This window comes from Cervus elaphus, chromosome 10 (genome assembly GCF_910594005.1).
Source record: "Cervus elaphus chromosome 10, mCerEla1.1, whole genome shotgun sequence".
Classification (NCBI taxonomy): Eukaryota; Metazoa; Chordata; class Mammalia; order Artiodactyla; family Cervidae; genus Cervus; species Cervus elaphus.
Window position 1 is genome coordinate 18,514,495 of NC_057824.1, and position 12,867 is coordinate 18,527,361.

Below are 12,867 nucleotides of genomic sequence, written 5' to 3' on the forward strand. Positions count from 1 at the left end.
AGTTGTGGCACATGGGCTTTGTCGCTCTGTGGCATGTGGGGTCTTCCTGGACCAGGGATCAAACCTGCGTGCCCTCCATTGGCAGGTGGATTCTTAACCACTGGACCACCAGGGAAGTCCCTGGAAAAGTTTGTTAACACATTACTGATCCAGGGATTTTTGCAGAAACTAACACCGGTAGTGTTAATACGTCTCTAGTCAATAATGTGTTAAGAGTTGGTATTAATTCTCCTTTAAAGTTTTGATAAAAGTCATTGGTGGAGCCACCAGGGCTTGGCCTTTTTTCATGTGTTGCTTTTGTTTTGATAATTCAATAATTTTACTTGTTTAGGTCTATTCAGATTATTTTTTTCTTGAGTCAGCTTTGGAAGTTTATGTCTTTCTAGGAATTTGTCCATTTTATCCAACTTATCTAATTTCTTGGCATACAACTGTTCATAGTATTCCTTTATAATTCTTTTTATTTCTGTAGGGTCAATAGCAATGTTCCTTATTTCATTTCTCATTCTAGTAATTGGAATCTTCTCTTTTTCTCTTGGTCAATCTAGCAAAAGATTTATTGTTGATCTTTTCAAAGAACCAGCTTTTAGTTTCATTGATTTCCTGTGTTATTCTTCATTTTCTCTCTCATTAGTTTCCACTCCAATCTTTATCATTTCATTTTCCTACCCCCTTTAGGTTTATTTTGATCTACTTTCCCCAGTGTCTTAAGGTTAATGGCTGGACTGTTGATTTGAGATCTTTCTTGTTTGTTAATATAGTCACTTCCAGCTAAAATTTCTCTTTAAACACTGTTTTAGCTACATCCCATAAGTTTTGGTGTGTTTGTGTTTTCATTTTATTTATTTTTTAAAAGTTATTTATTTATTTATTTATTTGGCCGTACTGGGTCTTGGGGCTTCCCTGGTGGCTCAGAGGGTTAAGCGTCTGCCTGCAATGCGGGAGACCGGGGTTCGATCCCTGTGTCGGGAAGATCACCTGGAGAAGGAAATGGCAACCCAGTATTCTTGCCTGGAAAATCCCATGGATGGAGGAGCCTGGTGGGCTACAGTCCACGGGCTTGCACAGAATCGAACACAACTTCACTTTCACTTTCACTGGGTCTTAGTTGCTGCACTCAGGATCTATAGTTGTGGCGTGCAGATTCATAGTTGCAGCATGTGGGCTCTAGTTCCAAGACCAGAGACCAAACCTAGGCCTCCTGCGTTGGGAGCAGGGAGTCTTAACACCTGGATCTCTAGGGAAGTCGTAGTATTTTCATTTTAATTCATCTCAAAGCGTTTCTAATTTCCTTTGCAATTTCTTCTTTGACCCATTGTTTAGTTAGGACAGGGCTGTTTATTTTCCATATATTTGTGAACTTTCAAATTCCAAATCAAATGCTACTGATCTCTAATTTAATTCCATTGTTATATATTTTTGTTATACAAAAATCACACATTTTGTGTGACTTCAATCCTTTTTAAATTTATTGAATTTTGTTTTATGGCCTTAGTATAGGCTATCCTGTAGAATGTCCTGTGTGTATTCTGCCGCTGTTGAGTGGAGTGTCCTGTAGATGTCTGTTATATCCAGTTGGTCTATAGTGATGTTCAAATCTCCTGTTTCCTTGATGATCTTCTAGCTGTTTTATCCATTATTGAAAATGGGATATTGAAGTCCTCAACTATTTCTCCTTTCCATTCTGTCAGATTTTGCCACATATATTTTTAGGGCTTCACTACTAGGTGTATATACGTTTATAATTATTATATCTTAGGACTTCGCTGATGTCCAGTGGCTGAGACTCTGCACTCCCAATGCACTACCCTACCTCGCCCAGGTTCAATCTCTGGTCAGGGAACTAGATCCCACATGGCACAACTAAGGATCCTGCACACCATAACTAAATGATCCCTAGTTGGAGAACTGAGATCCCACATGCTGCACAAGACAGCCTAAAATTAATAAATAGATAATAAAATGTGTCTCTTATAGATAGTATGAGATTGGATCATATTTGCTTATCTATTCTGCCAATCTGTGCCTTTTAATGTTTACATTTACATTTAATGTAATTACCCATGGACAGAGGAGCCTGACAGGTTATAGTCCATGGGGTCGCAAGAATCAGACATGGCTTAACAACTAGACCACCACCACTACCACCACAGATAAGAAGGACTTCTGCCATTTCACTGTTTTTTGTTATTTTTGTTATCTGAATGCCTGACTATGCACTATACCCTCTATATACATTATCACATTTTTTCATACCCATTTAATGATTGCTGCTGCTGCTGCTGCTAAGTCGCTGCAGTCATGTCCGACTCTGTGCGACCCCATAGACGGCAGCCCACCAGGCTCCCCCGTCCCTGGGATTCTCCAGGCAAGAACACTGGAGTGGGTTGCCATTTCCTTCTCCAGTACATGAAACTGAAAAGTGAAAGTGAGGTCGCCTCAGTCGTGTCCGACTCTTAGCAACCCCATGGACTGCAGCCTATCAGGCTCCTCCATCCATGGGATTTTCCAGGCAAGAGTACTGGAGTGGGTTGCCATTGCCTTCTCCGTTTAATGATTGAGGACTTCAAAATCTAGGAAAATGCAGTAACAGCTCCAGTCATTGATGGAGCTTAACTATAAGATTAGTACTGCACCCATCAGCTCTTGCTTTGAAGTTTCCTCCCTCCTCCTCTGGCTTTTCCCTTTACCCTCCCAGGGTCAATCTACACATGCAGCCATAAGGACCCGTTAAAAATGTAAATCCAGTAACTGCCTTGTTGATCCTCCAGTGGTTCTCATTAAAGGGCATGGGATGCTTCATGATGAATGACTCCTGCTTACTGAACACATTCAAACCAGGGTTGCCCCCTTCCCACTTAGGGCCCCTGAGAGCTCAGAGCATGATTGACTTCAGTGTCATTTTATGACCTCTGAATATGTTTCAGCCTAGGCCTTGGAAGAGCCAAGAAGACTTCTAGAACCATGACCACCACCACCAGAGAGCTTCCACATTTAACTTGTCTTTTCCGCTAACTACACTCAACTTCACATTTTCCTTTCCTCTTCCCGTCTTCAGTCCATAAGAACCCTGCAGGATTTGCTCACGGACATTTATGCACTGAAGGTCTCCGTTGAAACCCTCAGGAATGAGGTGGCCATGCTGAAAGACGTGTTTGAGAAGGTAGACCCTCCCCAGCATCCCTCACAGTGGTCATGCTGCTTGGACCTCTGGTGGTTGGGATGACCAGATAAACCCAAGAAGCCTATTCTTAGTCAAAGAATATAGCTACGGGGGCAAGAGAAGGGGACTGACATGGTCCAGCCACTTGGCCCATCCCACTCTGCAGTTTCCACCACGATCCTCACCCTACTGTGAAAAGACATTTCTGAGTGACAAAAACCTAGTTCATTCTGCCTTAGGCAAAATAATTTATTGTCTCATTTACTAAAAATGTCAGGAATGCTGTCAGGTACAGCCGGATCAAGGTTCTCATACCACGGCAAGGTTTCTCCTTCAGTGGTACTTCCCTCTGGGTTGGCTTCGTTCTCAGGCAGGTACTCCTCAAGTTCTGGCAGCTCCAGACTTAAAGTCCATCAACTTAGCAGAAAGAGAATACTTATTCTTTGTCTGGAAATCTTTGTTCACACTGAAAAGTAGAGTAAACCTAGCATAGGCATATATTCTAGCTCCTTCTGTAGCCATAAGGATATCACCCCAGACATTGCCATGATGTGAAAGGATATAGAATCCCTGAAATGTAAGGTCACAGCTGGTGAGTCAGATCTGGGCTCAAACTTGCCCCCAGATAACATTATTTACCTTATCATCCCTAATGTACAGGTCAGTGTACACATTTGGTCATCATGGCAACTCTAGGAACTTCATTCTTGGGCTGGGTAGCTCCCCTCTGTAGCAGCAAGGGGACCATCAGGAAACTGTATTATGAAACGCTAAACAGGATCCTTGGTCAAATCTGTTTGGCAACAATGCCTTCTCAGCCTGCTTCTTGGAGATTTTTTTTTTCCTTGGAGATTCTTAATGTACTTTGGTCCACTGAAGGCTCCACAATGTCCTACAGTACAGAAACCCCTTACATGATTTTTAAGCCTAGCATTTCCCAGACTTACTTGCCCAAGGAACCTTTTCTCACTCCATGGGAAACACTTGTTTTGGAAACTGTTCTTCCCTCTTGGTTTCTCAGTCTAAGGTCTTGCATTTGCACTGGGGGAGAAACTGGGCCGGGACCAGACCCTGTACACTCTGGCTCACAGGCTTGGCTCATTTGACAGATCAGTCCGCAAAGAATAGACGCCTTCTCAGAAGATTTGAGAGGGCAGAACCGGAAGATGAGTGTGCTGCAGCGGGAAGTGGTGAGGGCCCGGCCCCATCCTCCCACCCCAGATCCACGCCCTCCAGGCCCAGGGATGCACGGCGGTGGGTAGTGGGGAGGAGGAGAACAGTCTGGAAAGGCCCCTCTATTTGCAAGTGTGGAGGGCAGCTGTGGAGGAGGAAGCCACTGAGAGCACCGCACCCTCTGGGTTCACAACCCTTGTTCCCCACCTCCTTCCCCATCCCACCCGCAGACTTCTCTCCAGAGCAAGGTGACCGCCATCCCCAAACCTGAGGACCTGGTGCTCTGGAGCAGTCTCCACGAGGCCATGTTCATCCCGGTAAGTGAAGGACGTGGTGGAGGGGGACCGGGGTCGGAGAGGGACGGGTGACAGGGTGACTATGAGCTGGTCTGGAGCAGCCCCACCAGCCCAGCCCCACATCCCACAGGGAGCTGCTCCACAACTGCTGGGAGACTCCGACCTGTGGCAGATCTCGGAGCTTGCCTCAGAGACCACAGTTGCTCAAACAGCCTCGGACCACGGAGGAGGGGGTCTCAGCCACTTCTCAGAGGCCATCCAGCACCCCAGGTTCCTGGAGACCATCTGGCAGTACCAGGTGCCAGGGCAGAGGCTGGAGGAGGAGTCTGCCCAAGCAGCTCTGCTCCTTGGGGCTGAGGGGCCAGACCAGCCCCAAGTGCTAGAGCCTGGGCCTGGGCCTGGGCCTGGGTCTGCGCTGGGACCCAGGCCTGCGCCTGGACCTGGGCCTGGACCTGTGTTCGGACCCGGGCCTGCTCCTGGGCCTGGGCTTTCATCTGAAGCTGGGCCTTCACCCGAACCTGGGCCTGAGTTCGGACCCGGGCCTGCTCCTGGGCCTGGGCCTGCGTTTGGACCCAGGCCTGCGCCTGGACCTGGGCCTGGACCTGTGTTCGGACCCGGGCCTGCTCCTGGGCCTGGGCTTTCATCTGAAGCTGGGCCTTCACCCGAACCTGGGCCTGAGTTCGGACCCGGGCCTGCTCCTGGGCCTGGGCCTGCGTTTGGACCCGGGCCTGCACCTGGACCTGGGCCTGGGCCTGCGTTTGGACCTGGGCCTGCACCTGGACATGGGCCTTCATCCGAACTTGGGCCTGCGTTCGGACCTGGGCCTGCCCCTGAACTGGAACCTGCCCCGGGCCTTCAACCCACACCATCAGGATCCTGGACTGTACCACCGCAAGGCTGGCCTCCTCCCAGAGGCTTTCCCGGGACCAGCCCTTGGCCTTTCTGGGGCTTCCAGCCTGGCCTAGGCCCAATGGGCTTCCCGCCTGCCAGGTTCCGGGGCCTCAGGGCTCCACCCCCAGCCATGGAGCTGGGCTCAGGTTGGCCTCGTTTGCAGCGGTCCATGTACCGCCAGGGAGACATGTCCAAGCTCTCAGCTCTCTCAGAAAAGGAAGAATACTCCTCCATGGAAAGGGGAGGCCCTCGGGACAGAGCCCTGAGAGCTGAGGTCCCCCCAGGAGGCCTCCCTAAGGGATTCCGGTCTGCCGTTCAGCAGATGAAACCCAGCGCTGCCCTCACGGCCGCGGCCGCTGCCTCCTACACCTCTGATGTGGCCGCATCGGCGGCCCGGGCAGCCAAGGCCGCTGCCAAGCTGATCAAGGACGCCCCCGCCACCAAACTGGCCACTGTAGCAACAGCCGCAGCCTCAGCCGGGCCCTTAGGGGTCCTTGCAGAGTTTCTGGATGCGGGGCCCTCGCATGGGGCCTTCCCCGGGGACGAGATGGAAGACTTGCTGGAGGTGAAGTATGAGGACTTGCTCTCTCCTTCATGCTCTTCTGTCTTCGTCCCTTCCAACACGGCCCTGTCCCAGGCCATGCTGGCTGCCAAACATGCCACGACCCCCGAAGACAAGAAGAAGGCTGTCAGGTATTCCATGAGCCACATAGCCCAGATGCCCGTTAGACACGACACCCTGAAAGAAGAGTTTGCCCAGCTGTCATCTAACCTGCAGCAGCGTATGACTTATCTAGGTAGGCCCGGCCTGACTCCCGGAAGGGTAAGGAGGGCTCAGGCCCTCCCTGTGGCCTTTGAGAAGCACCTCCTCTCCATTTAGCTATGCCAACAAAATGTAACCATTTGGCTAATACCACCATTAGCCATTCATTCCTTTGGCTTAAGCATTAACCTCTTACTAGTCTATTTTCTTACAATGAATGTACAGTGAGGTCTTATCTTAAGGGAGAGGGCTGGTTACAGTCTAAAGTTGGTGCTTAAGGGGGAAAAGCACAAGTCAGAATTACTCTTGGAAATTCCCTTTCAATTGTCCATAAAACAGTAGTGCTGTACAGTGTTTTGATAAGTTCAGATCAACCAGAGTTTCTAGTAGCACTGAACAGACCCCAGATGATGTGGTCAACTTGGGATTAGGAAAAATAGCTGAGCAGACATATATTTCCTTAAAAGCCACAGTCATGTTCAAGGGGGCAGTAGGACCAATAGGGGGCTTCCTAGGTGGTACTGGTGGTAAAGAACCCGCTTGCCAATACAGGAGGCGCAGGAGACACAGGTTCCATCCCTGGGTCAGGAAGATCCTTTGGAATAGGAAATGGCAACCCACTCCAGTATTCTTACCTGGAGAATCCCCCTGGACAGAAAAGCCTGGTGGGCTACAGGCCTTGGGGCTGCGAAGAGTTGGACAGGACTGAGCACACAAGACCAATAGACTTATGCTCCCAGTTCATGCCCACTTTGAGCATATGTTCACTGTGGGAAATGGAGGGTGGGGAGTGGTCTACCCTAGAAGTTCTGAACCGTAAGCTTGCCTCAGCATCCCTGGGGGTCTTGGTAAGTCACAGACTGCTGGGCCCAGCCCCAGATCTGGCTTGTTGATCTGGGTAGGACCCCGGACTTTCTGTTTATAACCCATTCCAGGGGATGCTGCTTATGCTGCTGGTGACCCAGGGAACCCACTTTGAGATCCACTGTCCTCGCCTCTTTGAATCATTATCTTGCTTTTGTGCTCTTTGCCAAGTGTAATAGTTGAATTAGCCCAAGTCTAATCCATATGTGGCACCACCCTTGGTGGGCAGGTGCGGTCCCATGGATCTTGAAAAAGTAGAACTTTGAGCAGCCAAAAAGATCCATGTCAATTTCTGAATCCTGGGGCACAGCTCAGGTTATGACAGTCATGAATTTAAATATAAAACATAAAGTCGTAGTATCCCAAACTCTACTTCTGACCAGCTGCCACTTTTGTTAAGAAAACTAAAGATAGCTTGTAAATGTGTCTTGGCTGCAGTTTCTCGTACCCTCCTAGCTGTGCCGTGGACATCACGTTTTGGCCTCTCCTCTGAAACTGGATATAGGGTACTTTTTGTCACCCCACTCCTTTTTTGTTAAACCTGTCTTTGCATCTTGTTGTGGGATAATACATTTCATGAACTCCCACAAGTAAACACTCCATAGTTTTTCTCAGGACCATTTCTGGAAGGGCAATAAATTCCAGAGAGGTTTCCCTAGGCCTGAGCTGTCTGGTAGGATACCACAAGACTGTCAAATATCTGAAATGGGGCAAGTTCAAGTTTTCATGTGGTCCAAATACGAAGTGCACACCAGGGACTTCCCTGTGATCCAGTGGTTAAGACTTGGCCTTCCAATGCAGGGGGCACGAGTTTGATCCCTGGTCAGGAAGCTAAGATCCCACACACCTTGTGGCCAAAAAAACAAAAACATAATACAGAAGCAACATTGTATGAAATTCAATGAAGACTTTAAAAATGATCCACATTAAAAAAAAAAAATCTAAAAGTGCATATTGGATATTGAGGGCTTACTATGAAAACAGGAATGTGAAATTATTGTTAATCATTTTGTTGATCACATGTTAAAATGACGCTTTTTTTTTTTTTTTTTTTTGGCCCTGTGGCTCCTGGGACCTTCATTCCCCATCCAGGGATTGAATCCATGCCCTCAGCAATGAATGCATGGAATCCTAACCACTGGACTGCCAGGGAATTCCCAAAATGATACTATTTTGGATTTAGTTCAGTTCAGTTGCTCAGTCGTGTCCGACTCTTTGCGACCCCACGGACTGCAGCACACTAGGCTTCCCTGTCCATTATAAACTCCCGGAACTTACTCAAACTCATGTCCATCGAATCGGTGATGCCATCCAACCGTCTCATCCTCTATCGTCCCCTTTTCCTCCTGCCTTCAATCTTTCCCAGCATCAGGGTCTTTTCAAATGAGTCAGTTGTTCGAATCAGGTGGCCAAAGTATTGGAGCTTCAGCTTCAGCATCAATCCTTCCAATGAATATTCAGGATTGATTTCCTTTAGGATGGACTGGTTGGATCTCCTTGCAGTCCAAGGGACTCTCTAGAGTCTTCTCCAAGACCACAGTTCAAAAGCATCAATTCTTCAGCGCTTAGCTTTCTTTATAGTTCAACTCTCACATCCATACATAACTACTGGAAAAACCAAAGCTTTGACTAGACAGACCTTTGTTGGCAAAATAATGTCTCTGCTTTTTAATATGCTGTCTAGATTGGTCATAACTTTTCTTCCAAGGAGCAAGTGTCTTTTAATTTCATGGCTGCAGTCACCATCTGCAGTGATTTTGGAGCCCCCAAAAATAAAGTCTATCACTGTTTCCACTGTTTCCCCATCTATTTGCCATGAAGTGATGGGACTGGATGCCATGATCTTAGTTTTCTGAATGTTGAGTTTTAAGCCAACTTTTTCACTCTCCTCTTTCACTTTCATCAAGAGGCTCTTTAGTTCCTCTTCACCCTCTGTTATAAGTGTGGTGTCATCTGCATATCTGAGGTTGTTGATATTTCTCCCAGCAATCTTGATTCCAGCTTGTGCTTCATCCAGTCCAGCATTTCTCATGATGTACTCTGCATATAAGTTAAATAAGCAGGGTGACAATATACAGCCTTGACATACTCCTTTCCCAATTTTGAACTAGTTTGTTGTCCCATGTCTGGTTCTAACTGTTGCTTCTTGATCTGCATACAGATTCTCAGGAGGCAGGTCAGGTAGTCTGGTATTCCCATCTTTTTAAGAATTTTCCACAGTTTGTTGTGATCCACACAGTCAAAGGCTTTGGCATAGTCAATAAAGCAGAAGTAGATGTTTTTTCTGGAACTCTCTCGATTTTTCAATGATCCAACGGATGTTGGCAATTTGATCTCTGGTTCCTCTGCCTTTTCTAAACCTAGCTTGAACATCTAGAAGTTCACGGTTCACGTACTGTTGAAGCCTGGCTTGGAGAATTTTGAGCATTACTTTGCTAGCGTGTAAGATGAATGCAATTGTGCAGTAGCTTGAGCATTCTTTGGCATTTCCTTTCTTTGGGATTGGAATGAAAACTAACCTTTTCCAGTCCTGTGGCCACTGCTGAGTTTTCCAAATTTGCTGGCATATTGAGCGCAGCACTTTCAAAGCATCATCTTTCAGGATTTGAAATGGCTCAACTGGAATTCCATCACCTCCACTAGCTTTGTTTGTAGTGATGCTCCTAAGGCCCACTTGACTTCGCATTCCAGGATGTCTGGCTCTAGGTGAGTGATCACACCATCGTAATTATCTGGGTCATGAAGATCTTTTTTGTATAGTTCTTCTGTGTATTCTTGCCACCTCTTCTTAATATTTTCTGCTTCTTTTAGGTCCATACCATTTCTGTCCTTTATTGTGTCCATCTTTGCATGAAATGTTCCCTTGGTATCTCTAATTTTATTGGTATTTCTAATTTTCTCTAATTTACAGATCTCTAGTCTTTCCCATTCTATTGTTTTCCTCTATTTCTTTGCATTGGTCATTGAGGAAGGCTTTCTTATCTCTCCTTGCTATTCTTTGGAACTCTGCATTTAAATGGGTGTATCTTTCCTTTTCTCCTTTGCCTTTCACTTCTTTTCACAGCTATTTGTAAGGTCTCCTCAGACAATCATTTTGCCTTTTTGCATTTGTTTTTCTTGGGGATGGTCTTGATCACTGCCTCCTGTACAATTTTGGATTAGAGTGGGTTAAAAAGATTTTTTAAATTAATTTCATCTGCTTATTTTTAGATTTTTCTTTTATTTATTTATTTTTATTGGTTGGAGGCTAATTACTTCACAACATTTCAGTGGGTTTTGTCATACGTTGACATGAATCAGCCATGGAGTTACATGTATTCCCCATCCCGATCCCCCCTCCCACCTCCCTCTCCACCCGATTCCTCTGGGTCTTCCCAGTGCACCAGGCCCGAGCACTTGTCTCATGCATCCCACCTGGGCTGGTGATCTGTTTCACTATAGATAATATACATGCTGTTCTTTCGAAACATCCCACCCTCACCTTCTCCCACAGAGTCCAAAAGTCTGTTCTGTACTTCTGTGTCTCTTTTTCTGTTTTGCATATAGGGTTATCATTACCATCTTTCTAAATTCCATATATATGTGTTAGTATGCTGTAATGTTCTTTATCTTTCTGGCTTACTTCACTCTGTATAATGGGCTCCAGTTCCATCCATCTCATTAGAACTGATTCAAATGAATTCTTTTTAACGGCTGAGTAATATTCCATGGTGTATATGTACCACAACTTCCTTATCCATTCGTCTGCTGATGGGCAGCTAGGTTGCTTCCATGTCCTGGCTATTATAAACAGTGCTGCGATGAACATTGGGGTGCACGTGTCTCTTTCAGATCTGGTTTTCTCAGTGTGTATGCCCAGAAGTGGGATTGCTGGGTCATATGGCAGTTCTATTTCCAGTTTTTTAAGAAATCTCCACACTGTTTTCCATAGTGGCTGTACTAGTTTGCATTCCCACCAACAGTGTAAGAGGGTTCCCTTTTCTCCACACCCTCCTCAGACAATCATTTTGCCTTTTTGCATTTGTTTTTCTTGGGGGATGGTCTTGATCACTGCCTCCTGTACAATTTTGGATTACAGTGGGTTAAAAAGATTTTTTAAATTAATTTCATCTGCTTATTTTTAGATTTTTCTTTTAAAAGATGTCACTAGAAAATTTTAGATGACCCCAAAGGCCCCCAAGCTCACAGCTTCCTTCTATTTGAAGACATCATCTTAGATACTTCATAGCAGAAGCAGATAGAGCTCTAGAAGCATCTTTCCCCATCCCTGTCCCTGACAGCCACCCACTCCTTTGCTTTCAGCTAACATGGGAGCCTCTTCCAAGCTTGGGTCAACAGTGGACATCTTGCAAGAAAAGATTGGCAACCTCCAGAAATCCAGGATGAAGGTCAGTGTCCTGGGCAGAAAAGGCATTGAGAAGATGATGGCTTGAGGAGACAGCAGAGTCCATGGCCAGAGCCAGGGCAGATCCTGCCCTTCCAGATGAAGAAGCACTGTCTGTCCTGTAGCCGAAAGGAGGCCGATCTGCTCTGGCTGGGGCGGGGCTGGGGTGGGTGGCTGTACGGTTCCCCCAACAAGGGTTTAGGAGGCTGTGGGCTGGCAGGTACCCCGGGCTAGTACCCTCTTCAAGTCCCTTCCTGGCCGTGGCGACCTCAAGAGAAGAGGCCTCAGATGTCTGTGTCTCCTCCTGTGTAGGAGGAGGAACTTGAGAGAGTTTGGGGCCACCAGATCGAGATGATAAAGGACCATCACGTCGTGCTGGACAGGGCAGTGAACAGGCTCCAGATTCGCCTGGATGAGTTAAAGGTCTGGAGGTCTGGGAGGCCCAGAGTGGGGAGGATTCCTCATCGGGACGTTGAGACTCTTCCCAGAGGTTTCACAGATACCCCGAAGGCAGGGGAACCAGGGACGCTCTGCTGGCATTTCACTGTGTGTGAAGTAGACAGCCACAAAAAGCAAACCAACCCGCCACCCCACCCCCACACATACACCAGAGCACCTGGACAGGGTCTGTCTCGTTCACCACCGGGGTCCCCCACCTGGCGCCGAGTGAAGGCTCAATGTGCTGAACGAATCAGTGAATGAATAAGAGGACTTCTGGCACCAGCTGTGCATGTCTGTAACCTTTCCCCTAAACTGGCTTTTCGTCTGAGCTCTCATGCCACAGGGACTGGATGGAACAGCGGCGTCTGACATGAGAAATGTGAGGACCCTGAAAAGCACCTCCCAGGGGTCACTCGCCAGACTTTTCCTCCTGTGGGCTGGCTGGGCTGCCGTGACCACCCCAGCCTGATGGTCCTCGGGACGATTCTGGTCTGAGTCTTGTCCCGGAGGCATCCCAGATCCTCAGAGAAAAGATCACAGTCCTTCCCAGTGGGGAGGAGGTGACCTTTTCCCCCGGGGTGTAATGAGACAAAATCCCAAGCAGAGCCACCTGAGGTGGTTCCCGTGGAGGCTTTGGATTCCAAGTCAGGGGCTGTTGGTGGGACGCACTGGGATGTGGGGAGCAAGAGGGGAGGGCAAAGCTCCCCTCCCAAGGTCATCACATGGAGCGACCAGGCCAGTGTGCACAGGGCAAGCTGTACCGGAGGAAAGCTTATCAAAGGCGAGCCGATGCCCAGCCTGAGCGGGGAGGAAGGGAGCGCCCTGGCTGTGTGTGGGCATAGGATACACAGTCTTGGGCTGAGACTCTTGCAAGTACCAGGATCAGGAAGTG

The 12,867-nt window shown here is 47.6% G+C and overlaps 1 protein-coding gene across 1 annotated transcript in view; it reads left to right on the forward strand.

The window, feature by feature from the left end:
* Window positions 1–12,867, forward strand: part of C10H16orf96 (chromosome 10 C16orf96 homolog) — a 38,234-nt gene that overhangs the window by 6,676 nt on the left and 18,691 nt on the right. Inside the window, exons 2-9 of the mRNA XM_043915636.1 lie at window positions 3,059–3,163; window positions 4,273–4,353; window positions 4,567–4,653; window positions 4,763–5,236; window positions 5,283–5,515; window positions 5,623–6,320; window positions 11,453–11,538; window positions 11,847–11,957. Of these exons, the coding sequence (XP_043771571.1) occupies window positions 3,059–3,163; window positions 4,273–4,353; window positions 4,567–4,653; window positions 4,763–5,236; window positions 5,283–5,515; window positions 5,623–6,320; window positions 11,453–11,538; window positions 11,847–11,957 (1,875 nt within the window). The remainder of the gene's footprint in view (window positions 1–3,058; window positions 3,164–4,272; window positions 4,354–4,566; window positions 4,654–4,762; window positions 5,237–5,282; window positions 5,516–5,622; window positions 6,321–11,452; window positions 11,539–11,846; window positions 11,958–12,867) is intronic.